Source organism: Mustela lutreola, chromosome 10 (genome assembly GCF_030435805.1).
Source record: "Mustela lutreola isolate mMusLut2 chromosome 10, mMusLut2.pri, whole genome shotgun sequence".
NCBI classification, from domain to species: Eukaryota; Metazoa; Chordata; class Mammalia; order Carnivora; family Mustelidae; genus Mustela; species Mustela lutreola.
In genome coordinates, this window is record NC_081299.1 from 85501571 (window position 1) to 85528896 (window position 27326).

The window sequence follows — 27326 nt, forward strand, 5'->3', positions numbered from 1 at the left end:
CACCCACACTGGAGAGGGCAACCTACTTTCCTTAGTTTATGGATTCGAATGTTAATCTCATCAATAAACAGCCTTATAGACACATCCAAAATGTTTAGTCAATGTCTCGGTATCCCAGTCAAGTTCAACACATAAAATTAACCATCACAGTAGGCATCCCTATTTAATGCCAAAAAGACACCAAAGTTTAAAGAGAGTAAGGGATGTGTCAAAGCTATACAACTGGAAAATAGCTGAGCTCAATTCCAACTCCGATAGATCTGGCCCCCAGACGTTGACCATTGGGTTTTTCAGCTTCTTTTTAAAAAGAAGTTTATGGCATTTACAGAAATTATGTTTGTAGGTGGACAACAAAAACATGAAAGCAATTTTTATTGTTGCTTAATGCATCTTTAGAAAGGCAGTGAATGGAGTAGGGAGAAAGAGCAGTAAAAGTAGCAGGGGACTGGTATTCATCGTACCTAGATATCTCCATTTCCCTTTCACTCTATTCCATCATAACCTTGTTAATACATAGGCATATTTTTAGAGAAAGATAATGGTTTTAAACACAAAACACTAAGATAGTTATTACTCTGTTTTATAGGGCATGATTTTTTAAAAGTTTGTTTATTTTACATAATCTCTACATCCAACATGGGGCTCAAACTTATGACTCTGAGATCAAGAGTCACATGCTCTTTTGATTGAGCCAGCCAGGCACCCCAAGCATTATCTTTTACAAGGTGTATTAAAACAACAAAATTAATTATCACTTAGTGCTGCTTCTTCCCATAAATTCTGAAGAGACTACAGTACTACAGTAGTTCTATCAAGTATACAAGCATCTACTTTGTGAGAACCATTTATTCAAATAAGAACAAGAGAAAAATAAACATAGAGAAAACCAGTGGAAAATAAGAGTATGTATACCTTGGGATTTTGATCTATAGTGTTCTTTTTTATGACTCGCTGGTGTCTTTTTTAAAAAACAAACTGATATTTGTCAGAATGGAAGGTTTTGAAGCAGAAACACCATGTAACTAGAGCTCCAAGACATATAAATGAAACATGCCCTCATCAGATCAATAATTTTTTAATGCTAAGAATTCTCTTTGGCGGTGCCTGTGTAGCTCAGTCATTAAACACCTGCCTTTGGCTCTGGTAATGATCCCAGGGTCCTGAGATCCAGCCCCCATCAGGCTCCCAGCTCACAGGAAGCCTGATTCTCCCACTCCCACTTCCCCTGCTTATATTTTCTCTCTTACTGTGTATCTCTCTGTCAAATAAATAAATAAAATCTTTTAAGAAAAGAATTTCCTTTTAAAGATAGAATTTGAAGCCTCTTTAATTGCTCTCTGGTTATTTTAAAGACTTAAGAATATTTTAAAACTGACTTGCTTAGTTGTAGAATTTTCTGGAATACTGATAAACTTTTATGTGAAAATTTTCCATTAAGGTTGTGTGTGTGTGTGTGTGTGTGTGTGTACACAAGGAAAGAGAAACTCCTAAATAAGAGATAACATACTTGCCAAATATTAGAGGTCACTGTTTTCCACATTTTGATACTTAGATTACAAAGTTGCAGCTACATACTAACTTTCACTACTTGATCTGACAAACAGGGACATTTCTTCAGGAGATGATAGGAAATACTGTTAACTTGGGTAGAAATTTGGTGAGAACTCATTTCAAATATCATGACCTCTCGGGGAAACTCGTGATCTATGTCCAAATCTCATGAGATCTTGGCCCAAATCTCGTGAGATTTCAGTCAAGTCCCATGAGATCTCAGTCCAGATATCAAGAACTCTTGGTGCAAATCTCGTGAGATCTCAGACCAAATCTCGTGAGAACTTGAGCACTTCCCATGAGATTTCTACACAAATCTCATGAGAAATCATTCCAAGTATCATGAGATCTAAGTTAAATCACATAAGATCTCTAAGTCTCATGATACCTCAGTCCAAAAACTCCTGAGATGTCAGGCACATCTAATGGGATTTCTCCCCAAATGGCATGAGCGGTCAGTCCAAATCTCCTGAAATCTCAGTCCAAATCACGTGAGAACTCAGGCACTTCTCACAAGATTACTACCCAAATCTTGTGAGAACTTATTCACAATCTCATGAGACCTTGGTGCAAATCTCGAGAGATCTCTATCCAAAACTCTTGAGATCTTACTCCAAATCTCATGAGATCTCAGTCAAAATCTCCTGAGACATGAATCCAAGTCTTGGGAGAACTCAGGCATTTCCATTAGGTTACTAAACAAATCTCCTGAGAACTCATTCCAAATATCCTGAGGTATCATACTTATATACCATACATAGGTTCTCTAATAATCAACATAATTTTACGTGGGAAAGAAGTGGGAAGAAAAGAAAAGAAGAGCAAAGCTCCATAGCAGTGGAAATAAGGAAATAATAAAAAGGAATGTGGAAATAAATCCAATGGAGACAAAAAAGACAAAAGGTCAGTGAAAATAAGAGCTGCCTTTTTTGGAAAGATAAACAAAACTGATGAACTTTTAGATAGACTCACCAAGAAAAAGAGAAGACTCAAATATATCAGGAAAGAAAGATAATCGATTCCTGTCTCACATCAAGATCCTAGAGGAGAACACAAGCAGCAACCTCTTCAACCTTGGACACTGCAACTTCTTGCAAGACATGTCTCTAAAGGCCAGGGAAACGAAAGCAAAAATGAACTACTGGGACTTCATCAAGATAAAAAGCTTCTGCACAGCAAAGGAAAACAATGAACAAAACTAAAAGGCAGCCTACAGAATGGGAGAAGATAACGGCAAATGGCATTACAGATAAGAGTCTGGTATCCAAGATCTACAAAGAACTTCTTAAACTCAACACCCCAAAACCAAAGAATCTACTCAAGAAATGGGCAGAAGACAGGAAGAGACACTTCTCCAAAGAAGACATCCGAATGTCCAACAGACCATGAAAAAATGCTTCATATCATTTTCCAGGAAATTCAAAACCAAATTGGAACACCACCTTTCAACTTTACAATGGCTAAAATTAACAAGACATGAAACAAGTATTGGAGAGGATATGAAGAAAAGGGAGCCCTCTTACACTGTTGGTGGGAATGCAGGCTAGTGCAGTCACTCTGGAAAATAGCATGGAAGTTCCTCAAAGAGTTAAAAAAAGAGCTAGCCTATGACCCAGCAATTGCACTCCTGAGTATTTACCCCAAAGACACAGATGCAGTGAAAAGAATGGATACATGCATCCCACTGTTCATAGCAGCAATGTCCACAGGAGCTGAACTGTGGAAGGAACTGAGATGTCCTTCAACAGAGGAATGGATAAAGATGTGGTACATACCTACCATAGAATATTACTCAACCATTAGAAGGGATGAATACCTACCATTTGCATTGGCATGGATGGAACTGGAGGGGGTTATGCTATATGAAATGAGTCAAGCAGATAACAATTATCATACGGTTTCACTCATTTGTGGAACGCGATGTATAGTGTGGAGGACCACAGGGGAAGGGAGGGAAAACTGAATGGGAAGAAATCAGAGAGGGAGACAAACCATGAGAGACTCTTAATCATAGGAAACAAACTGGAGGAGAGGTAGGTTGGGGAGCTGGGAAACTGAGTGATGGGTATTAAGGAGGGGACATGTAGTGATGAGCCCTGAGTGTTATATGTAAGTAATGAATCATTAACCATTACATCAAAAACTATACTTTGGCTAATGGAATTTATATTTAAAAATGTGAAAACTTAAAAGAAAGAAAAGAGGGATGCCTGGGTGGCTCAGTTGGTTGGGCAGCTGCCTTCGGCTTGGGTCATGATCCCGGTGTCCTAGGATCGAGTCCCACATCAGGCTCCTTGCTGGCCTGGGAGCCTGCTTCTCCCTCTGCCTCTGCCTGCCATTCTGTCTGCCTGTGCAAGCTCTCTCTCTCCCTCTCTCTCTCTCTCTCTGATAAATAAATTTAAAAATTTTTTAAAAAAAGAAAGAAAAGAAACATGAGCTATTACAATGAATACAAAAATACAAAGGATCTTAAGAGAGTACTAGGAGCAAGTAGAGGCCAACACCTTGGACAACCTAGAAGGAATAGATAAGATCCTAACAAAAACCTAGAAAAACTGAACTGTGAAGGAAAAAAAAATCTAAACAAACTGATCACTAGTAAAAACATTGATTCAATAACCAAATCCTCCCAACAAACAAATGCCCAAGACTAGACAGTTTCACTGAGGAGTTCAACCAGACAGTAGAAGAAGTAGTAATACCAGCCGTTGTCAAATTGTTTAAAAGATAGGAAGCAAGGGCATATGTCCAAACTCATTTTATGAAGGCAGCAGTACCCTGCTACCAAAACAAGATGAAGACGTTGCAAGAAAAGGAAAGGCCAATATCCCTCATGAACAGAGATGCAAAAATCCTCAACAAATTATCAGCAACATCAATTCAACCACCCATGAGGAGAATCACACAACAGGATCCCATGGGATTTATTCCAGGGATGCAAGATGATTCCATATCTGCACATCCACCAATAGCATATACCACCTTAACAAAATAAAAGACAAAAATCTGAGGATTGTTACAATAGATGAAGAAAGAACACTTGACAAGATTCGATATGCATTTATGATAAACACTGTAAGCCATCTGGGTACTGAGGGAACATACCTCAACCAAAAAAAGACCCTGTATGAAAAGCCTGCAGCTGATGTTATACTGGAGGGTGAAATACTGAGAACTTTCCCACTACAAGCAAGAACAAGATAAAAATGTTCACTCTTACCACTTTCATTCATCATCATATTGAAAGCCCTCACCAAACTATTTAGACAAAAAAAAAAAAAAAAAACCGATATGAAATCTAAATAGGAAAAGAAAATGGTCATTTCAAGAAATGGAGGTCCCTTTCTTCCACCAAGAGGATTGGTGCCTGAGCAAATGACATGATACTATATGTAGAAATCCCTAAACAATCCACACACACACACACACACACACACACACACACATACACACACCTGTTAGAATAAACAAATTCAGTAAAGCTGCAGGGTACACTGTCAATATACAGAGACCTGTTGCATTTCTTTTTTTTTAAAGAATGTATTTATTTGACAGAGAGAGAGATAGATTTCCAGCAGGGGGCACAGCAGAGGGTCAGGGAAAATTAGACTCCTTGCTGAGCAGGGAGCCCAATGCTGGGCTCATTCCCAGAACTCCAGAATTATGACCTGACTTGAAGGCAGATATTTAACTGACTGAACCAACCAAGTGCCCCAACTTGTATTTCTATATACTGATGGCAAACTTTTACCAAGAGAAATTAAGAAAGCAATGCCATGGACAATTACATTAAGAAAAAAAAAATCTTGGAATCAAAATAACCAAGAATGATAAAGACCTGGTATATTTAACACATGGTGGAAAAAGGCAAAAGAAAAAACATGCATGTGTTGGTAGGTGAATATATGGGCCAAAGGTTTGGAATATAACACAAATAAATGGAAGCATATGTCATGCTCATTAATGGGAAGAGTTAATAATGTTAACATGTACGCTGTACCCAAAGCAATCTACAGATGTGATGAAATCCCTATCTGAATTCCAATGGCATTATTCAAAGAAATAGAAGACTGTCCTAAAATTTGTATGGAATCAGAAAAGACCCCAAATACCCAAAGCAATCTGGAGAAAGAAGATAGAGTTCAAGATGGTGGAGGAGTAGGAGACCTTCATTTCATCTGAAAGGAATTTAGCTAGATAGCTACCGAGCCATTCTGAACACCTGCAAATTCAAGCAGAAATAAAAGAATAGCTTCAACTCTACAAACAAAAAAGTGACCACTTTCTGAAAGGTAGGAAGTACAGAAAAGTGAGTTCAAGTTGTTAGGCAGGAAGATAAACCATGGGGGGCAGGGAGCCTCCATCAGCCAGCTACTGCCAAGTGCTAAGGGCAAAGAGCAAAACAACTGGAACATTTAGAAGTCTGCTCTGGTGAGGGATGTCGCTCTGGAGGCTAAACAGGGGGTGGAACCCTTGAAAGGACAGTGTGAGGTTAGGATCCTCGGGGGTCCCAGGATGCAGAGCTCCCAGGTATCAGAGCAGGGAAGCTGGCTACAAAGAGTGAGCCCAGGAGTGGGCTCTAAGCTGGAGGTTGCCGTAAACTGTGATCCACAACACAGTCTGGCCACTGCTCTTTGAGAAGGGACCCAAGAAGTGGCACAACTGGAGAGAGTCCCTTTCCTCCACCAAGAGGAGTGGTGCCTGAGCATGCTGCAGGAGTCTTCTGGGTTTGGAGACTCCAAACGGGGTCAGCCAGAGATATAAATGCTTGGTCACAAGTCTGATGAGCACAGAGTGCAAACAGAGACCAGGGAAACATGAATAATTGACTGCTTTTCTGTGAGGGTACACTGAGGAGTGGGGCCCCAAGCTCTCAGCTCTGGGGCCAGAGATTGGGAGGCCGCCATATTCATTCTCATCCCAAAAGACTGGAGTCATTCCCTGCATATTTTCAGACCACAATGCTTTGAAAATGAAACTCAATCAGAAGAGGAAAGATGGAACGAACTCAAATACATGGAGACTAGAGAGCATCCTACTAAAGAATTAGAGGGTCAACCAGTATCAATTCAAGATGAACCTAAAAAATCCATGGAAACACAGGAGAATGAAAACACAACTGTTCAATATCTTTGGGATGCAGCAAAGGCAGTCCTAAGAAGGAAATATATCCCACTACAAGGTTTTCTCAATAACCAAGAAAGGTCTCAAAAATACAACCTAATCCTACACCTAAAGGAGCTGGAGAAAGAGCAGCATAGAAAGCCTAAACCCAGAAGGGGAAGAGAAATAATGAATATTAGAGCAGAAATCAATGAAGTAGAAACCAAAAGAATAGTAGAACAGATCAGTGAAACTAGGAACTGGTTCTTTGAAAGAATTAATAAGATTGATATATCCCTGGCCAGACTTCTCCAGAAGAAAAGAAAAAGGACCCAAATCAATAAAATCATGAATGAAGAAGGAGAGATCACACCCAACACCAAAGAACTACAATTATAAGAACATATGATGGTAACTCTACATCAACAAATCAGGTAGTCTTGAAGAAATGGATGCATTCCCAGAAAATAGAAATGACCAAAGCTGAACAGGGAAGAAAAGGGAACGTGAAAAGCCCCATAATCAGCAAGGAAATTGAAGCAGCCACCAAAAATCCCCCAGGAAACAAGAGCCCAGCACTAGATGGCTTCCCAGGGGAATTCTACCAAACATTTAAAGAAGATTTAATACCTATTCTTTTGAAACTTTTCAAAAAATAGAGCTAGAAGGAAAACTTCCAAACCCTTTCAATGAGGCCAGCATTACCTTGATCCCCAAACCAGAAAAAGACCCCACCCAAAAGCACAATTACAGACCACTGTCCCTGATGAATACGAATGCAAAAATTATCACCAACATAGTAGCCAATAGAATCCAACAGTACTTTAAAAGGATGATTCACCACGACCAAGTGAGATTTATTCCTGGACTGCAAGGGTGGTTCGAAAACCGCAAATCAATTAATGGAATACACTACCTTAATAGAAGAAAGAACAAGAACCATAGGATCCTCTCAGTAGATGCAGAAAAAGTATTTGACAAATTACAGCATCCTTTATTGATCAAAACTCTTCACTGAGCAGGGATAGAGGGTACATACTTCCACATCATAAAGGCCGTCTATGGGAAACCCACAACATCATTCCCAATGGGGAAAAACTGAGAGCTTTTCCATTCAGGTCAGGAAGATAGTACTATTGTTCAACATAGTACTAGAATTCCTAGCCTCAGCAATCAGACAACAACAACAACAACAAAAAGGCATCTGAATTGGCAACGAAGTCAGACTCTCACCCTTTGCAGACAATAGGATACTTTCTGTGGAAAACCCAAAAGATTTCACCCCCAAACTCCTAGAACTCACCCAGGAATTCTGTAAAGTGGCAGGATATAAAACCAATACACAGAAATCACTTGCATTTGTCTACAGCAACAATGCGACAGGAGAAAGAGAAATTAAGGAGTCCACCCAATGTATAATTACACAAAAAACCACAAGATACTTAGAATCCATCTAACCAAAGAGTCAAAGGATCTGTACTCAGAAAACTATAGAATAGTCATGAAAGAAATGGAAGACACAAAGAAATGGAAAAATGTTCCATGCTCATGGATTGGAAGAACAAATATTGTGAAAATGTCTATGTTCTCTAAACCAATCCACAGATTCAATGCAAGCCCTAACAAAATACCATCCTCATTTTTCACAGAACTGGAATAAATAATGCCAAAATTTGTATAGAAGCAAAGAAGACCCTGAATAGCCAAAGGGATGTTGAAAAGAAAACCAAGGCTGGTGGCAACCCAATTGTACACTTCAAGCTTTATTACAAAGCTGTCATTATCAAGAGAGCATGGTACTGGCACAAAAACAGACACACAGATAAATGCAACAGAATAGAGAGCCCAGAAATGGACCCTCAATTCTAAGGTCAACCAATCTTTCTCAAGGAAGGAAATAATATCCAATGGGAAAAAAGAAGTATCTTTAATAAATGGTGCTGGGAACACAGGACAGCCAAATGCAGAATGAAACTGGACCATTTCTTTATATCATACACAAAAAATAGACTCCAAATGGGTGAAAGACCTCAATGTGAGACAAGAATTCATCCAAATCTCTGAGGAGAACAGAGGCAGCAACCTCTTTGACTTCAGCCAGAGCAAATTCTTGCTAGACACATCTCCAAAGGTGAAGGAAACAAAAGCAAAAATGAACTGCTGGGATTTCATCAAGATAAAAAGCTTTTGCACAGCAAAGAAAACAGTCAACAAAACCTAAAGACAACAAAGAGAACAAGAGAAGATATTTCCAAATGACATATCAGATAAAGGGCTAGTATCCAAAATCTAGAAAGAACTTACCAAACTCAACACCCACAGAACAAATAATTTAATCAAGAAATAGGCAAGGACATGAATAGACATTTCTCCAAAGACATCCAAGTGGCCAACAGACACATTAAAAAGTGCTCAACATGGGGTGCCTGGGCGGCTCAATGGTTTAAGCCTCTGCCTTCAGCTCAGGTCATGATCTTAGGGTCCTGGAATCGAGACTCAGGTCAGGCTCTCTGCTCAACGGGGAGTCTGTTTCCTTCTCTCTCTCTCTGCCTGACTCTCTGCCTGCCTGTGATCTCTGTCAAATAAATAAATAAAATCTTTAAAAAAATGAAATATTGCCATTTGGAATGGCATGGATGGAACTAGAAGGTATGATGCTAAGCAAAATAAGTCAATCAGAGAAGGACAATTATCCCATGATCTCACTGATATGCAGAATTTAAGCACCCAGACAGAAGATCATAGGGGAAGAGAGGAAAAAAGGAAGCAAGATGAAACCAGAGAGGGAGACAAAGCATAAGAAACACTTAAACTCAGAAACAAACTGAGGGTTTCTAAAGGGGAGGGGGTGAGGGAATTGGGGTGGCTGGGTGATGGGCACGGGGAGGTTATGTGCTGTGGTGAGCACTGTGTGCTGTGTAAAATGGAAGGATCTCAAATTTGTACCCCTGAAACAAATAACACATATGATCATAATAAAAAAAGAAGTGAAATAAAAACTTTTAGAATATAAATGTAAACTACGTATAAACAAATAAATAAATAATCTCACTGATAAGAAAGGAAGAAAGAAACACAGCAAGCAAACAAGCAATTAAGCGACCTGGAGTCACCACACTCCGATTTCAAGCTAAACTACAAAGCTGTTGTCATCAAAACAGTATGGAACTGGTGTAAAAACAGACGCACAGGTCAATGGAACACAGTAGGAAGCTCAGAAACTGATAATCACAGTATTTTTGGCCACATTTATTCATTCATTTATTAAAGGTATATTTAAACTTAGCTCTGATAGAATTATTAACTCTGAATGGGAATTAATAATATTGATGTCCTGTTCCAACAGTTGCTTCCAGTAAATGCATTTCTTTAAACATGCTGTTTTATATAAATACATATTATAAAATAAGAACGATTTAGAATCCACATTTTTAAGAGAAATTAAATGATCTTAAATAAACCTACCATAGAATAGGAAATATAGATATCCATCATCACAACTGCGAACATCACAAAAGAAGATAATCAGATACAATCTCGTGGCTGGTGGAAGAACAGAACACTACTTAAGTAGTTCTGCCCAAATGTTCAACCTGGTGAAAGCTATAGATCCAGCTACTCATTTACAAAAACACAGATGTCAGAGAAAAGTCCAACCAAAGAGTAGGAAGACATCATCAATGAAGTCCACAGTGCATATATTCTGACAGGAAAAATATTTTCCCAACAAATAAACTGTAAAACAGGAAAGAAGGAAAGAAAGAAAGAAAGAAAGAAAGAAAGAAAGAAAGAAAGAAAGAAAGAAAGGAAAGAAGAGGTAGGGAGGGAGGGAAAGAGAAGGGAAGGAAAAGAAAAAAAGTAAAGAAAAAAGAAAGGAAAGAAAGAAATCTCAGAAACTAACCCACACATGTGTGGTCTTAACTTATGACACAGCAGAAAATATACAATGGGGAAAGGACTGTCTCTTAAGTGAATGGTACTGGGAAATCTGGACACTAAATGTGGAAGAATGTAACTGGATTACTTTCTTATATCACACATAAAGATTATGAATGGATGAATGACTTGAACATAAGAACTGAATCCGTAACCCTCCAAGAAGAAAACACGGGTAGTAAGTTTCTCGATATTTATTTTGGTGAAGAGTCTTTTACATCACACAACAAAAGCAAAAATAAACAAAGGGAATGACGCCAAACTGAAATTTCTGCATGGCCAAAGAACCCATCAAACCCTTAAAAGCCAACCTACCCAATGAGAAAATATATCTGCACATTGTATGTGTGAGAAGAAGCTAATATCCAAAATACACAAAACACTCCTTCAAATCCAAACAAAAAACAAATAAAAACTGGGGAGAATATGTAAATAGATAATTTCCAAAGATGGCATACAGGTGGCCAACAGACACTGAAAAAGTTGTTAAACACCACTAATTGTCGTCAGGGAAACATACATCAAAACTGCAATCAGCTATCACCTCACAATCATGGGAACGGCAATCCAGAGACAGTGTCTGGAGATGGACACCAGGTATGGTCAAGGTTGTGAACACAAGGGGACCTTGTGTGCTGTTGGTGGGAATGGAAATTGGTGCAGCCACTGTGACAAATGTTATGGAGGTTCTGGGGAAAAAAATTAATACAACTACCACATGACCCAGTAATTGCTCTACTGAGTATTTCTTTGAAAACACAAAACACTCCCTCGAAAAGAGAGATGCACTCCCATGTTCAGGGCAGCATTATTCACAATAACCAGACATGGAAACAACGACCTTGGGAGCATTATGCTAAGTAACTCAGACACAGAAATACAAACACCAAAGTCTCTCATGGACTTTCCACACGGAATCAAAACAATACTGAATGCATACATACTGAGAGCAGATTCGTGGTTGCCAGATTCAGGGAAGGGAGGAAAGGGGTAAAGGTGGCCAAAGGTGCCATGTTTGAGTGATAAAATCTGCAAGTCATGGAATGTTCTGTGCTGCATGGAGACGAACGCTAACCCTGCAGGATGGGGTACAGGCTCCCCTGCTGTTTGAAAGTACAGTGTTTCTGCTCTCACAGCAGAAATGATGTAATAAAAAAGAACTTACCTAACTAAAATGTTGTGACTAATGATGTAACTAAAGATGTAAATGACGTAACTATTAAGATGTAACTAAAAGAACTTACCTAACTAAAATGATGTAACTAAAAGAACTTACCCAACTGAAATGATGCAACTAAAAAAGAAATTACCATTCATTTGATCAAAAATGATGTAACTAAAAGAACTTACCTAACTAAAATGATGTAATTAAAGAACTTACCATTCATTTCTACAGGAAAATTAGTGAGCATGCTCAGACACCAAAAGTTCCTTCTCTTTGGCTCTTTCTAGGCCTCAGGACATAACATCCTAATGGATGCCCAAAATAAATGGAGATAAAGCACAGCAGATGCGCACAGACATGTTTCAAAGTGCTGGTGGCAGAATGCAGAGAGCAGAGCCCAGGAAGGAGATGGCTGGGTGCATGCTGCCTCTGTGGTGGTTCCCCACAAAACAGATGCTGAACGTGATGTCCACTTTTTGACTTTTTTCATAAGAGGGAAATCCTCTTCAGGTTTCTTGCTACTATTGACCTGGGTAATAACATAGACCTTCCCAAAAAGTCAAGTGTCTTACCATGAACTTTGAGAAAAATGGGGGAGACTTGTACTTGAAAGTTGCTGAGGGGGTAGAAGTGCACAGCAGAGCCACTGTGAAAGGCACCTTCCTCAGCAGGTGGAATAGACTATCTCTTACCCCCAGAAACCTCCTCTTTCACCTCCCTCGGGACAATTAACAAGAGCTGGGAGTTACCTCAATTCCTCCTTTCTCCCATTCCCAATCTTGAACACATTGGCAAATCCTCTGAGCTTCATCTTCAATAGGTACCCAGGATAGGACTAACCCTTCCTTCCAAGGCCACCTCTCTGGTCCACACTGGAGCCCATCTCTTGCCTGAGTTCCTGGAAACAGTTCATCATTGACCTCCTTGCCCATCCTCAACACTTTGTCATCTGTTCTCAACACTGTAGCCAGGATGGCTCACTGAAACAGATTCTCATGGGGTCACAGCCCTGCAATGACTTTCTGTCACCTGGTTGTCACCTTCCTGAAGTCATGTCCTAAGCTATCTCCTGTGGCCACAGGGCCTTCTTGCTGCTCCTGGATATACCTGGTATGCTCCTGTCCCAGGGCCTTTGCATATGCTTTCCCTTCCTTTTAGAAGGCTCTTGGTGTGAGATCATTCGCTTTCATCATTCTTTAGAACTTGACTCAAGCATTAACTTCCTAGTAAAGACCCACCTGGCCCCTATGTGAATAGCAAGCATCACCGCCACCTCCCCTTCAGCACCCCAGCCCTGTCTCCTGCTTTCTATTTCCAGACCAGTTACCACAGTCACCAGGCTATCTCAATAAGGGGGAAACAGAGCCCTACTCTGATAGTTTCACCATGGGATCCCTCTGATTTCCCAGTCCAGAGCCCTGGGGGAAAAGGTGACCAGAGCTCGTGTACAGCGAGGATGCCTGGGACAATGGGTTCACCTATGGCACCCTGAAGACCATCAGGAAAATGAGCCATAAGAGGAATCCGGTTGCACATGAATCCTGAAACCAGACACCTTCCTCAATTCCAGGTGAGCACACACACATTCTCCCCTTGCCGGATGTGCCCATCTGAAAAGCTGAGCAGAGAAGCATCCCAGGATCCAAACCTCCCTCTAGCCATGGTCCTGGGAAACAGACGTCTCTCCTCCCTGCACCAGCCACCTGTGATTGACGTTCGGCATCCTCCTGTGCTAGGCAGAATCTTGCACCTCTCTCTCTTTCCTGGGATGTCATCACAAATCAGGCTTTGCTGCACAGTTTTCAGGAAGGAACCTGCAGCAGCAACAGCAGCAGCAGGCCACCCAGGATTGGTCGCAGTCTCACAGGTCAGGCCCCGTGTGGAACTACAGCTTCAAGGAGACCGGTGTTCCATGTGGCCTTGAAACCTCATGGCAGGAGCTGAGATTTCAGTTCCAAATGAAAACCGGCCCCTTCCACACAGCACAGGAAAGTGGAGGATTCCTCAGGGGTGTGGCTCTGGAAGAAGTGCTTCTCCTGGCTGAATTCACAGGCACCAGCCAGAGGACACCTGTGGTGCCTTGTCCAAGGAAGCAAGGGACACAATGGGCAAAAAACCATAATGCCGCCCGTGGGCTGCTTCCCACCAAGCCCCCTGCTGAGATGAGGGCTGGAGAACCAAACAGGAAGCAAGTTTCCTATCACATCTGTAGCAGGAGGCTGGCCCTGGAGCAAGCTGGCCTGTGCATCAAGAGCGAAGGCCACCACCAAGGCCTTACAGTCTCCCAGCGATCTGATCTGACTGCCCTGCCAGGCTCACACCTGCTGACATGGTGACTCCTAAGACCCAGAGACTGCTTTCCAGTGCAGCTCAATGCTGCTCACAGAGAAGCCAACTCCAGTCTCAGAAATGTGTTCATCGTTAGCTCTGGAATTCCCTGGGTTTGTCCACACTGATCCAGCCCAGTGTCCCTTCTAGATCCTTCCTCCAGTGCCCTAGAGTTTCGAGCCACCTTCAAGCTGCCCTCCAAAAGGCAGGAATGGGCCTGTTTAGGCAGACCAGCTGAGCAATTCTGTCTGCAGGAAACTCGAACCACATCCTCCCTGAACACCAATGCTTCTGAGTCCAAGCTTCAAATCCTCACTCCCTAGGCATGGAGCACCACATCAGCATGAACATTGCTCTTTCAAATCTCTTATCTCCTGTTCCTTCAAATCAGACACCCAGCTCCAGTCACCACTCTATTTTCCCTTCAGAGAAGTAAGGGAAAGGATAGAATAGAACACTACGTGGGCAGAGCACACATCTATCCAAATAGAATTCCGTGTTCTTTCTCATACAGGCAGCCCAACATTGCCCATCCTGATGAGAGGCCCCACAAGTTCAGTCCTCATATATATTTGATCTTGTGTTTTTCCTTTGGATATTTGTATCTCGAAGTCAGTGTCTAGATTGCCTTCTTAAAATAACAAGAATAATAATGACATGGTCATGTAAAGGTCTGGTTCTCCATAACCAGAAAACATGGCTCTGGTTCAGATAAGGATGAAAACACAACCTCTTCCCAGGAAGCAAAAACAGACACCCTCAGGGATCCTGACACACCTCACGGGAGATGAGCTCCTTTGCTCCATGGAGCTGTCCAAGTGCAAAGGGTGCAGGCGCCCTCCAGGGTTCATTCTCTGTTCTTCATCAGTTCCCCTGTTCAAGTCGCAAGTGACTCACCGGCTCAGGTTTCAGAGTCCAGGATGGGCCACCAGGTGAGCAGCTGAGCAGACACACACACACACACACACACACACACACACACACACACCGCCTTCCCTGCCTCACCAGGGAAGGCTAACACTGGGATTGCAGTAAGCCACTCCCCAGGCTCCTAAACACTCCTCCATTTCTCCCCCTCACAAAGCTCACTGCACCCTGTTACAGCTCTGAGGCTGTGCTTTACCTCAAAACCTAATTTTAAAAAATTTATGTATTATTTGACAGAGAGACACACACCAAGAAAGGGAACACAGGCAGAGGGAGTGGGAGAGGGAGAAGCAGGCTTCCCGCTGAGCAGGGAGCCCAATGTGGGGCTCGATCTCAGGACCCTGGGATCATGACCTGAGCCAAAGGCAGATGCTTGACTGACTGAGCCACACCAGGCACCCCTAAAACATAATTTCTAATATGAGAAAGTGTTCATGGAAAGGAAAAACATGAACCCGCACAAAGGATTCTTTGACTATTTCAGAAGTCTGTTTTCCCATTGTTTAATTAAAACAGGAAAGAAAAACACACAAACTTCTGCTTCCACTAGCAGGTCTGACGCACTTCAGTGATTGAAAGGAGAGCAGGAAATACAAGAGGAACACGTGTTCTGATGTCATTTCCACTACCTAACTTTTGAAACCCCACACACACTCAAAGAAAGAAGCCCGACCCAGCGTCTTGGCCTGGCAACGCGGAGAAGTCTGAACTGGAGGGAGGGGGACAGACGAGGAGCTCATGTGTGTTGGCTGAGGCCGGTGGCACAGAAGAAGGGGCTCTGCCAGATCGGCACCCGGGCCTCCCCTGTCCTCAGCCAGGAACCTGCTCCCAGCCCTGACCTGTCACAACTGTCACATGTGAGAAACGCGGCCACCCGGGGAGCCAACCCTGCCCACCCTCTCCTGCAGAATGCACTCTGCTCTCCTCTGGGACCCCTGTCAGCTCTCCCCAGAACTGGAACACCCCTGTCTGCTGCAACGCTCCAGGATTCCCTGCACCTTCCAAAATTACACTGGCCCAAGGCTTTCATGAGAAAGGAAGAAGGCTACCTCCTGAATGGTTAACACCTCCTGTCCTCTTCTGTCGTATTTCTCTGCACTTACCTTCCTACCCGGGCAAACTGTAAGCAACATATCAATGGAACATGAACGTGCTCTGAGAGCTGAATCTTTCACTGCAGCTTTCCAAAGACTCCTTATGTAGTAAGACACTAGCGTATCCTGCCACAGTGTTTGAAACCTATAATCTACAGAATAAGAGAGCGAAAGTCACTCCATTTTTACCTCAATCTTCATGAAGCAGAACATAGTCTTTTTCTTTTTTTAAAGATTTTATTTATTTATTTGATGGACAGAGATCACAAGTAGGCAGAGAGGCAGACAGAGAGACAGAGAGGAGAAAGCAGACTCTCGCTGAGCAGAGAGCCGATGCGGGGCTCAATCCCAGGACCCTGAGATCATGACCTGCGCTGAAAGCAGAGGCTTAACCCTCTGAGCCACCCAGGCACCCCCTTCTTTTCTTCATTGACTTAAATTCTAGTTCGTTTCCCTGCAGTGTTCATTCCTTTGCTTCAGGGATAGGATTTCCTGATTCCTCACCTGCCATAGAACACCCAGAGCTCATCACCACCAGAGCTCATCACCACCACCCTCCCTATTAATGCCATCACCCATTTAACCCTTTCCCCTCACACACCTGCTCTCCAGCGACCCTCAGTTTGTGCTCTAAGGCTGAGTCTGTTTCCTCATTTGTCTATCTTCCTCCCCCCACTATGTTTATCTATGTTCCTTCTGATATCCCAGAGGAGTGAAGTCAGTGGGTATTTGTCTTTCCTTACAGATTTTGCTTAGCTTAAACCATTCTAGATCCATCTGCATCCTTGCAGATGGTAAGATTTCATTCTTCGTGAAGCTGGGGCCTATGCCATTGTGTATCGATCTCCCACATCTTCTTTCTTCATTCTTCAGTGAATGGACATTGGGACTCCCTCTATTGTTTCGCTATAGTTGTTCATGGTGCTATAAACATCACGAAGTTTGTACCCCACTGAATGTGCATTTTTGTGTCCTTTGGGTAAATACCTAGAAGTGCAATTGCTGGGTCCTAGGGTTGTTCCGTTTTTAGCTTTTGGAGGAACCACTGTGCTCTTTTCCAGAGTGGCTGCAACAGGCTGCATGCCCGGTGACAGTGCAGGAGGGTTCCACTTTAAGCAGAACATTCCCTGCCAGCAATTTCCTAAGGAGGAAATGGAAAACCTGTGGGATAACCTGACTCACCCAGTGCCAGGCAAGCAGTTCCAGAAATTCACCCCAGAGCTCCTGATGCCAAGCCCGTTGAAGACACTTGTCCAACTATCTAGATGATCCTTTTAGTGAAACTAGAAAATCAAGCTTCACTTTTATTTTTTTTTTTTAAGATTTTATTTATTTATCAGAGAGAGAGAGGGCGAGAGAGCAAGCACAGGCAGACAGAATGGCAGGCAGAGGCAGAGGGAGAAGCAGGCTCCCTGCGGAGCAAGGAGCCCGATGAGGGACTCGATCCCAGGACGCTGGGATCATGACCTGAGCCAAAGGCAGCTGCTTAACCAACTGAGCCACCCAGGCGTCCCCAAGCTTCACTTTGAAATCATTTATATTCATCCCTGCAGTTTCCATTAACTTAATTACACCTGCCATCAGCTTAGTTGCCTTTGTCACTGCAGTTGAATCCCGGCTTCATTTCTCCAGGAAATGAATTTACTAGTCTTTTTCCAGATCACTGCATTCTTGCAACTTCTGTACAGACTCTATAAACCTCAATATTTTTAGCTATCCTTTTTACCACATTTTTAGAACTATTTAACCCATATTTGGAACTTATTAAGGAGCTCTCTGTGGCAAATTTCAAGTTCCATACCTTACCACAAGCTTAACACGACCAGAAGGCTCCTCTGGAAATGCAGGTGAGCAGAGGCACTGGGGCTGCCGATTGGAGGGGACTTAGGCTCCTCTTCAGCCTGGGATAAGCATGAATCCTTCTTTGACCATCCCAACTTTGCCCCATATCCAGGGTAAATTCTTGATTTCACACCTGTTCTCATTTCTTCTCTCCTGTCTCTTGTCAAGGCCCAGAACAGCTGTTCCCAATGCTTTGTGTTGTAACATTCCACGTGATACTCAGTAGGAGCCTAATATAGACGGCCTCTGTAACACAATTTCAATTACTCTTGTCATGCTTCGCTTTACATTCCACGTGATACTCAGTAGGAGCCTAATATAGACGGCCTCTGTAACACAATTTCAATTACTCTTGTCATGCTTCGCTTTTGTGGCTCTCGTCTGGACTGTCTCCAAATTCTCCTGCTCAATTTTAGCAAGCTGGCCTAGAGTTCTCTCACAAGGGTCTGACTAGCACATGAACTAGCTTGTCAAAGCCCTCCTGCTCAGGACTGGAACTGCCTCATCATGAATTCCTTTCCATTTCATTCTGAGCTTGCAAAGGTCAGGGGTTCACACTACCTTCAGTGCTTGCCTAAATGGTGATTGCCTTCTGGAACATGAAAGTGCTGTGGTTGTTTTGTGGGGATAACAATGATAACATGAGCCATCTCAGGGTTTGGCGAAAATAATTCTCAGAGTTGACCTGGTTTCTCTGATGAGATAGCATTGAAACACGTGGTAACTTTGAGATGCTAAAGAGTGAAAATGAGTGCCTAGAGCTCAGGAGAGAGGTGGATCGAGAGAGAATTTAGGTCACTCCTGGGAGAGAGACGTGGCCAAACTTTTGCCAAGCATACTGATTACAGGTGAGCAGTAGGGAAGGAAGCCAGACTGCAAGGAGTTCGAGACCACCCAGTCAAGAAGGTAGGCAAAGGCAGGAAGGGTAGGATAGTTCACTCCTGCGGTGTCAAGTAAAGGTAACAATGTGAGAAAGGAAGGTTTGGAGCTTTTTTTTAGATAGAGGGAAATTAGTTTTACTGAAGTAGAGAGTTTCTAGGGGTAAGAGATTATTTAAAAAGAACAGTTCTATTTATTAGGGCAGCACTATTCACTAGAATTTTCTATGGTGATGAAAATACTCTGTTTCTGCAATGTCCAGTATGGTAGCCACTAGCCACATGTGACTCTCTACATTTAAATTTTAATTAATTAAAATTCAATAAAATTCAGCTTCTTAGTTATACTAGCCACATTTCAGTTGCTCAGTAGCCACAATGATTAAATTTAAATGGGTGTGAATTTAGTCACATGTGATAAGCATCGCATAAGCTTGGAGTTAGGGTTATTACTACCTAGAAGAGCAGATTAATCTTAAAGGATCAGTGTCTTCTAACAATAGAAGTTATTTCACCTGTATCACATCCAATCCAGTCAGTGCTGGGGGTGGTGGTGGGGAGGCTTGGAGATGCTGGCTCCTTCCTTCTTGTGTGGCTGCCATCTTCAATATAAAGGCTTGAGGCTTGCTATGGAAAGGAAAGAGGAGGAGTGTGGAGGATCTCTTGGGAGGTTCTATGGGCTACATTTGGAATTGGTTTACATCCCTTCTACCCATATTGCAATGGTTAGAAATAAATTACATGGCCCTACCTAACTGCAGGCTAGGCTGGAAAATATTTAACTGTGTGCCCAAAAGAAAAGGGAACAGGTTTATAGATATACAACATGATCCTGACACATTCACCAGTAAGAAAAAAAAAAAAAGTAAATTTGCCAAGAGTTCTGGGATAAGTCTCCAATAAGTCCTGGAAATGAACCTTAACCAGTGTGCCAGAGGACTGCATCTGGTATAGTTCTACATGTGAGGCAGAGGCTAAAAGATCAAAATGGATTAAGCATAAAGGAAGGGTCAGGAGGAAGAAATGGGATTAATAATAGAGAGTAGCAAGCTTGATTTTTGGTGGAGAATCACATCTTCCTCAAAAAGAAAACAAAGGGAAAGTGTGAGAAGGTAAAGGTTTTGAGGTTAAAAAGGGGAGAAGAAAGATCATTGGGTTGAATCACCTTGTCTTCTCTAAAGACATTTATTAGGAAGTTTCTCCTTAACACAACACGGCTGGGGAGACATCTGTGCAGGTGCTTAAAAATGAGCGGAAAAGATTGGCGCAGGTACTGTGAAGACTGGCTCAGGCATTTGCTGCAGAAAATTTAGAAGGAATCTGTTTGAGACTAACCTGGCAGCCATGATTTCTTGTAGAATGTGTCAGGTAAATTGAAACGTGTATCTTCTTTTTCTCTTGATAAATATCCCTATGGTAAGCCATAAGGTTCTGTTCATCTTCTGTTTTTTCATAGAAGTGGGCTTTGAAAAATCTAACTTAGACTTTTTCCTTCTGCCATAATTAATACACTAGTATATGTGTAAAACATCAAGCTAGTGAATAGATTAGCATGCAAAAATAGATTAGCATGCAAGAATTTTAAGAAAGATTAGGTGAAAATATTGAAGCTAGTAATTTGTATTTTGACATCGGTTGGGTTATCAACATTGCATCATTTGAGGTTGGAGAATGAGATTACTGCTCATCAACACTGAAAACTAGGAAGAAAATACAAATACTTTTTGTCAGTGATACTGTAAATTCTTGGAATCACAACTAACAGGGACACAGTTTAGTATTATCGTCTGTATTTACCTCCCACTCCCTATTCCACCTCTTCTGCTTCCTCTCTACCCAGGTTCTTCAAGAACTGTCTTAGAAAACATTTATTACTTAATATGAGGTGTGGAAAGGCAACAAGTCACTTTATGTAGTTGACTTTTTCGGCTTTTACTCTACTCAGATAATTCTTCCAGATGCCCTTTCTTATACTCCATGTGGTTGAATGGGACTGACTCCCAGGGTCCAAGGATGACCATTACTATCCAAGCCTGGCCAATCAGGGTATTGTATTCTCCTGCCCACATTGATGGGCATGAACCAAGCCAGAACAATTGAAACTTTCCTTGGGATTTTAACTGGAAATAGAATGTGAGTTCTGAGGAATGTAAGTCTGGGTACTCGTAAGCATCTTTGTCAACACATTGCGACAGCTTGTCTTGAGATCCAAGAGATACAGAGTAAAGAGTCAGAGATAGAGACAGAAAAACAAGAGATTGTCTTGAATTTATTAAGTCCCTGGATCCAGCCATACCTGAAACTGATACCCTGAGCATTTCAATTAATATGAATGAAATACCCTTTGTAATATAAGGGTAGGAAGAAATAGGCTTTTGTCACTTGCAGTGGAAAATGTCCTGACTGTTACACTTAAAAAAATACAGGTTCAAGCTGAAGAAGAGAGAAATTTGAACAATGGAATGCAAGAGGTAGTCCCTGCATTTTTATCTCCTCAAATTGTTGACCCTTTCGATAGTGGTACTTATGATATGTCCCAGGGGACAAGAGTAGAAAAGAAAACAATAGAAATGAAACTCAGCCTTCTCAATTGCTGAGAAAGCTTAGAGAAGACCTGAAACAGGATAAAGTAATATCTGGGCTTCATCAGGCACTTCACTTGGTAGTGATGACCCATTACTACTCTCTATTGCTTATTAGCTTAAGTAAGAGAAGTTGGTCGGAGTTGTGCTAAGACATAATGTGACAGAGTAGCAAGTGGATCTACCCGGACTGAGGTTCAGTTTGCACTGTAGTGGATGTGTGACATGAAGAAATTGCTTTATGTGTTATAGTCTTCACTAACTTAAAATGTATAAAATATCTTCTATTAGCAGAGATGGCAATTATCTCCTAACAGCCTTTCTCTCCTTTACCCAAAGTAACAAAATATTTAGCTAAGCACATGCCCTCTTATTTCCCACACTTTTTTGCAACTAGGTTGGCCATATAACTAAATTATAGTCAGTGGGATGTAAGGAACAGTGTCCAGAGGGGCTTTGGGGGAATCTTCCTTAGAAGACAACTGACAGGCAGACAGCCTCTTCTCTGAGGTCCTGCCTGTCACTCCCTTATGGTATATTCAGTAAACTTCTATCTCCTTCATAAAAAAGAGAGAGAGAGAGAGAGAGAGAGAGAGAGAGAGAGAAACAACTGTTCTTCATTTAAAATTCTGCAAATGCCATCAGTAGAGGTAGGTTAAATTATGGTACATACTCTCCTAACCCTCTAAGACAGGATTAGTAACCTTTATTAGATGCTGTCACTGCACCCTGTTTTTTCCTACTTAGACATGTAATGATACTTTACTTTTAATGATTTTTCAGTATCTGCCTCCTCCTCCTTACTAGACTGTAAATCCAATGAAGGCAGGGACCATTAGGGAGGATATTCTGTGCCCAGTGCTTAGCATCATGCCTGCTGTACAGAAGTTTAGTATCAAATGTATAACAAATACACATACAGAATATTATACAGTCACTTAAAGTACAATAATGTAGAATTGTTTATTGACATGTAAAGTTACCCATAATGTTAAATTAAAAAATCAAATTATAAAATAGTAGATATAATGATCTCATTTTTATAAAAAGAATAGCTATGTATACAGATACCTTGATCTAAATGTTAACAGTAATATGATTATGGATGACTTCATTTTCTTTGTAACTCCTTAATGTACTATCTAAATTTTAAAAATAACATTCATTTGATTGTTTTCTAATTTACATGATTCTCATTTTGAAAAAAATTGAGATTTACAACAACTTTTTTGTTACAAAATTTCACTTGAACATATAGACAATATTAGAAGCAACCTGGATTTCTGAATGCAAATCAAAATGTTGGATTATATTCACCTTGATGCTACTTCTGATTAAAGTGGGCCTCTTACAAAATGATCATTCTGATACCTTCATTTCTATAGAATATTTATCATTTTAATATCCATAATTACCCATTAGACTCTTCTCTCTCCTCGTATTCACATTCCTTCTCAGGATACTGAGAATGGAATACATTATCCTATCCTATGTTTTAGCTAAAGGCAAGGAGGATAAAAAATAGTTAAAAGGCAATGGACTTCCAAATTAAGACAATGTCAGCAGCTGCTACATTTAAAGCACTTTCCTTACATGAGGCAAGTTTGCCAAGGTGAAGTTTTTTCCTAACATGTCACAAAAATGTTACCAAAATTCGAAAAGTATATTCATTTTAAACAAATGCTTTTGACAGCCTTACTGGTTATAAAACTATAATTGGGCTATTTTTTATTTTCAATGCCCAAGGTGGGGCTTGAACTCATGACTCCTGGAATCAAGAGTCACATGCTCTTCCGACTGAGCCAGCCAAGCATCCCTATAATTGGGCAATTTTCAAGATTAGCTTATAATTTTCCCCTTTAAAAGATATTAATTTATATAAACAAGAAATTTACAGATAATCTCTATGGAGCAACATAATCATGGATATCTTAAAAGGTTAAGTAATTGCACTTATCCAAGAGTTAGTGTTATCTCTCATTTCTATTGTGGGGAAATGGAAGATACTTCTGTACATAAATTCCTTTTCCTAACTAAGTGTAACTGAGAAGTTTCACTAAGGTCAGTCTAAAATAAAAAAAGAAAAAAGAAAGAAAGATAGGGTAAACACTGGATATGGCAGTCTGTCTTTTAGTAACATTAATTTTGTTGTTCTTGCTAGTTTCAACCCATGGACACAAAGACCTCAGCACCATATTAAGAAGTGACATCATGACCTATAAAATGTGACAGCCGCAGAAGAACTCTTACACCATCATTCATTTTCGGTAAAAAGTCTAACAGAACAGTGAGAAATATTGTGCCTTGGAACCTTAATCATATAATACAGATCATTTCTAATACACATTGTGATGAAGCTGCACAGCTAGCTCTACATATTCTTTGGAAGCTCAAAAAGTTCAAAGACATCCGATGAATCTTCATTTCAGATCTAGTAGCATATAAGCTGGGTTTTCTAAGTAGGATTTCCACAAATTAGAGAAGCGTGACATTGTAGCACCATCAATAATTCTGTGATCAGCTGACCAGCTCACATTCATTATCTGTGCTTTATATACTTCTCCTTCCTGGTTAAATCGGGGAAGGGCCTAGAAATAAGGCAAAGAACAGTCAACCTTCACTTGCTCGAAGGCTCTAGCAACAGCAATTGTGAAAGAGTAAGCAAATTCCCCTCCTTGTAATAGAAGAAATGCGCATCCCAAAATGACTTGAAAATGCTAACTCCAATTTTTCCCATTTTTATATTTGCCTCAAGCTTTCAGTTTTGCCAGGGTACTTCCTGTACCCTGCACAATTTCCATATATACAGTAAATCTCACTTCAGATTTCAATTACTTAACAAATATTTATTGAGCACCTACTATGTACCAGGTACTCTTCTCAACTCTGGAGCTAAACCAAAAGAAGCAACATTCCTTGCCTTCTTGGAGCTAACATTTTAATGTAGAGAGACAATTAAGATACATAAGTAAAATATGAGAACATGTTAGATAATGAAAAGTGCAAAGGAAGCATATACCATGTAGAAACGGGAGAGAAGGTAGGCAGGGGCCAGGTGCAGGCAGCATTTTTGTTTGACAGGCTGGGCAGGGAAAGCCTCACCGAGGCTTCCTCAATGAAGGCAGTGAGGAAGAAAGCCAGGCGGATACTCCAAGAGATACAGAGGGGAAGCAGGGCTGGACTGTTGGAGGAATAGCAAGGTGGGCAGGATGGCAGCAGTGGAGGGGGTAGGGGTGGGAGGTAGGAGATGAGGTCACAGATGGAGCAGGCGGAAGGCAGGGCACATTGTCAAGAGCAATGCTTCTCAATCTGTCTTTGGTAAATGCCCTACGGGTTTTTTTTTTTGTTGTTTTTTTTTTAAATTTCTATTCCATTGCACACTATTTTAAAAAAACATATTAAATTACTAAACAATACCTAAGTGGCTCAGTCAGTTAAATTACTAAAGACAAACAAATTTAAAGAAAAATTTTAAATGATAAAGAAAACACAAGCCCTAACTTCTTATTAGATTCACCAGACCCAAAATCACCTGTCAGACTGCTGTGAAAGTATCCAAACCCTATTTCCCCTTTCGGCAGTGACCTCCTCACAGTCTTCTCACGGGATACAGCAGTCACAGCCCCACATGGGTCCCTGATTACACTGAGGAGCACCAGTGCAGGTCCATGGAGGCCACTACACAGGTTCAAATGGCCCTGAAACTGAGTGAGGTGAGAAGCTGCAGGAGGAGGTCTTTGGGAAGAATGGCCATTTACCAAAAAGGGAAAACTTCAGAAGGAGCAAGTTTGAGGGTAGGGAGTGGCAAGGAAAGGAACAGAAAATTCAAGATGACTAATTAGATATCCAACCAGGATATATGAATTTGGCAGTCAAAGGAGAGGCCAGGTCTGGAGATATAAACTTGGATGTCTTCAGCATATACATGGTGCTTAAAGATCAAGAAAAGGGCCAGAACTGAGCCCTGGGGCACTCAGAGGCTTAGAGATTAGGAAATAAGGCAGCCTGGGCAGAGGAGCCTCAGAGGGAACAAGCAGTAGATGGGAGGAAAGCTGTAACAGCAAGGTATTCTACTAGCCGTAGTGAAGGACACTTTCCAAGGAAGTGGTGTCAATCAGCTGACTCCAGTGTGGCTAACAGGTCAGGGAAGACAAGCACTGAGAACTGAGTTATGTGGGGTATTAGTGACTTAGACCACTTATCAACAGGACATTCAAAATTTACAGTGAAAACAGAAAGTAGCGAAGGAGAGAGGATACACTGAGAGAGAAGAATGAAATACGCCCTACTTGTTCCTACCCAGAACGTATTATAAGGTTTATATTTCAAGAACTATTCTTCTTAGCTTGATGAAATCATGGGTCAAATGATTTGGTAAACAGACACCTAGTGAAAAGATATTTGCACACCAATGTTCACAACAGCAGTCTTCACAAGAACCAAAGAAAGGAGACAACCCAACTCATTAGAGCCAAGCAGATAAACAAAATGTGGTGATATATGTGGACAGTTTCAGTCTGGGACAAAGTTCTGGAGATGGATGGTGGTGACAGTTGTAAACATGTGAATGTACCTAATGCCACTGAACTGTACACATTAGCATGGTAAATTTACGTTATGTATAATTTACCACAATTATATATATGTACATATATCACAATTATATATATATAATTGTATGTATATATACATATATGGAAATTTATAGAGATATATAGGCACATATATGTATATATATAAATGTGTATATATGTATATATGTACATATAATCCAGAGGGTAATACATCTCTTTAATGAAAAGGAAAAACAAGACTTGCCAAGTAGGTATGATGACTAGGAACCTATAGGAAGTCAGAATCCTGTGAGATTCAAATGCTGAGCTCTTGCTGGGTGGGGAATGGGTGACAGGGAAGGTATATTCAGAGAAACTCCTGATTTCCAAGGAACAGAGTCTGCTATGTGTTGTTTTCTTTCTTTCTTTTTTTTTTTCTCTCTATCTCCTCTGTATGCTGGAGGGAAGGCTAGGAAAAGGGAGTAGCATAGCAGCTAAAGTACTATCTGCAAGAGAGCAAATCAAAGGCTGAATGAAAGTCTTCTGTGGAAATTTTAGATGCCAATACAAAAATGATAACTCATGAAAGACAAGTCCCAGACATGCTCAGTGTGCAAGCATCATAAATATAAAGAAAGAATGATTTTTCTGAAAACATGAACACCAAAATAAGTCAAAATAGTGATGACATTTAATAATGGTGGTACTGCAATGGAATCCAAGAACTTAATTCTTTGATTCTGATGCCTCTCAACACTGAATTAACAGAGATGCCCAACCTCTGTACCACCCCCTGACCCAGTTGTAATTCAGTTGGTATAGAGTAAGCTTAAACATTTTTTTCAAGCTCCTGGATGATTGTAATTTGTAGCCAAGAATCACTGCAACCCTGGGGTGCCTAGGTGGCTCAGTTATTAAGAGTCTGCCTTCAGCTCAGGTCATGATCCCAGTGTCCAGGATCGGCCCCCGCATCAGACTCCCTGCTCAGTGGGAAGTCTGCTTCTCCCTCTCCCACTGCTTGTATTCTCTCTCTTGCTGTGTCTCTCTCTCTGTGTCAGATGAATAAATAAAATCTTCGGTGAAAAAAAAAAAAAAAAGAATCACTGCAACCCTAATTCTAAGTCAGTGTCTCCTAAAACATGGTCAAGAGATCACTCATGTTGGAATCACCTGGGCTCTTGTTTATTTATTTATTTATTTATAAAGATTTTATTTATTTGACACAGAGAGAGAGACAGAAAGAGTACAAGCAGGGGGAGCGGTAGGCAGAGGGAGAAGTAGACTCTCCGCTAAGCAGGGAGCCCAATGCAGAACTTGATCCCAGGACTCTGGGATCATGACCCAAGCCGAAAGCAGACGCTTAACTG

General features: G+C 41.1%; 1 protein-coding gene across 2 annotated transcripts in view; it reads right to left on the bottom strand.

The window, feature by feature from the left end:
• Nucleotides 1-22338: 22338 nt before the first annotated feature.
• DBT (dihydrolipoamide branched chain transacylase E2) overlaps nucleotides 22339-27326 on the bottom strand; it is a 54912-nt gene continuing 49924 nt past the window's right edge. For both annotated transcript variants that reach the window (XM_059136521.1, XM_059136522.1), the window contains one exon: nucleotides 22339-23994. In XM_059136521.1, the coding sequence (XP_058992504.1) occupies nucleotides 23827-23994 (168 nt within the window). In that variant the 3' untranslated portion in view covers nucleotides 22339-23826. The remainder of the gene's footprint in view (nucleotides 23995-27326) is intronic.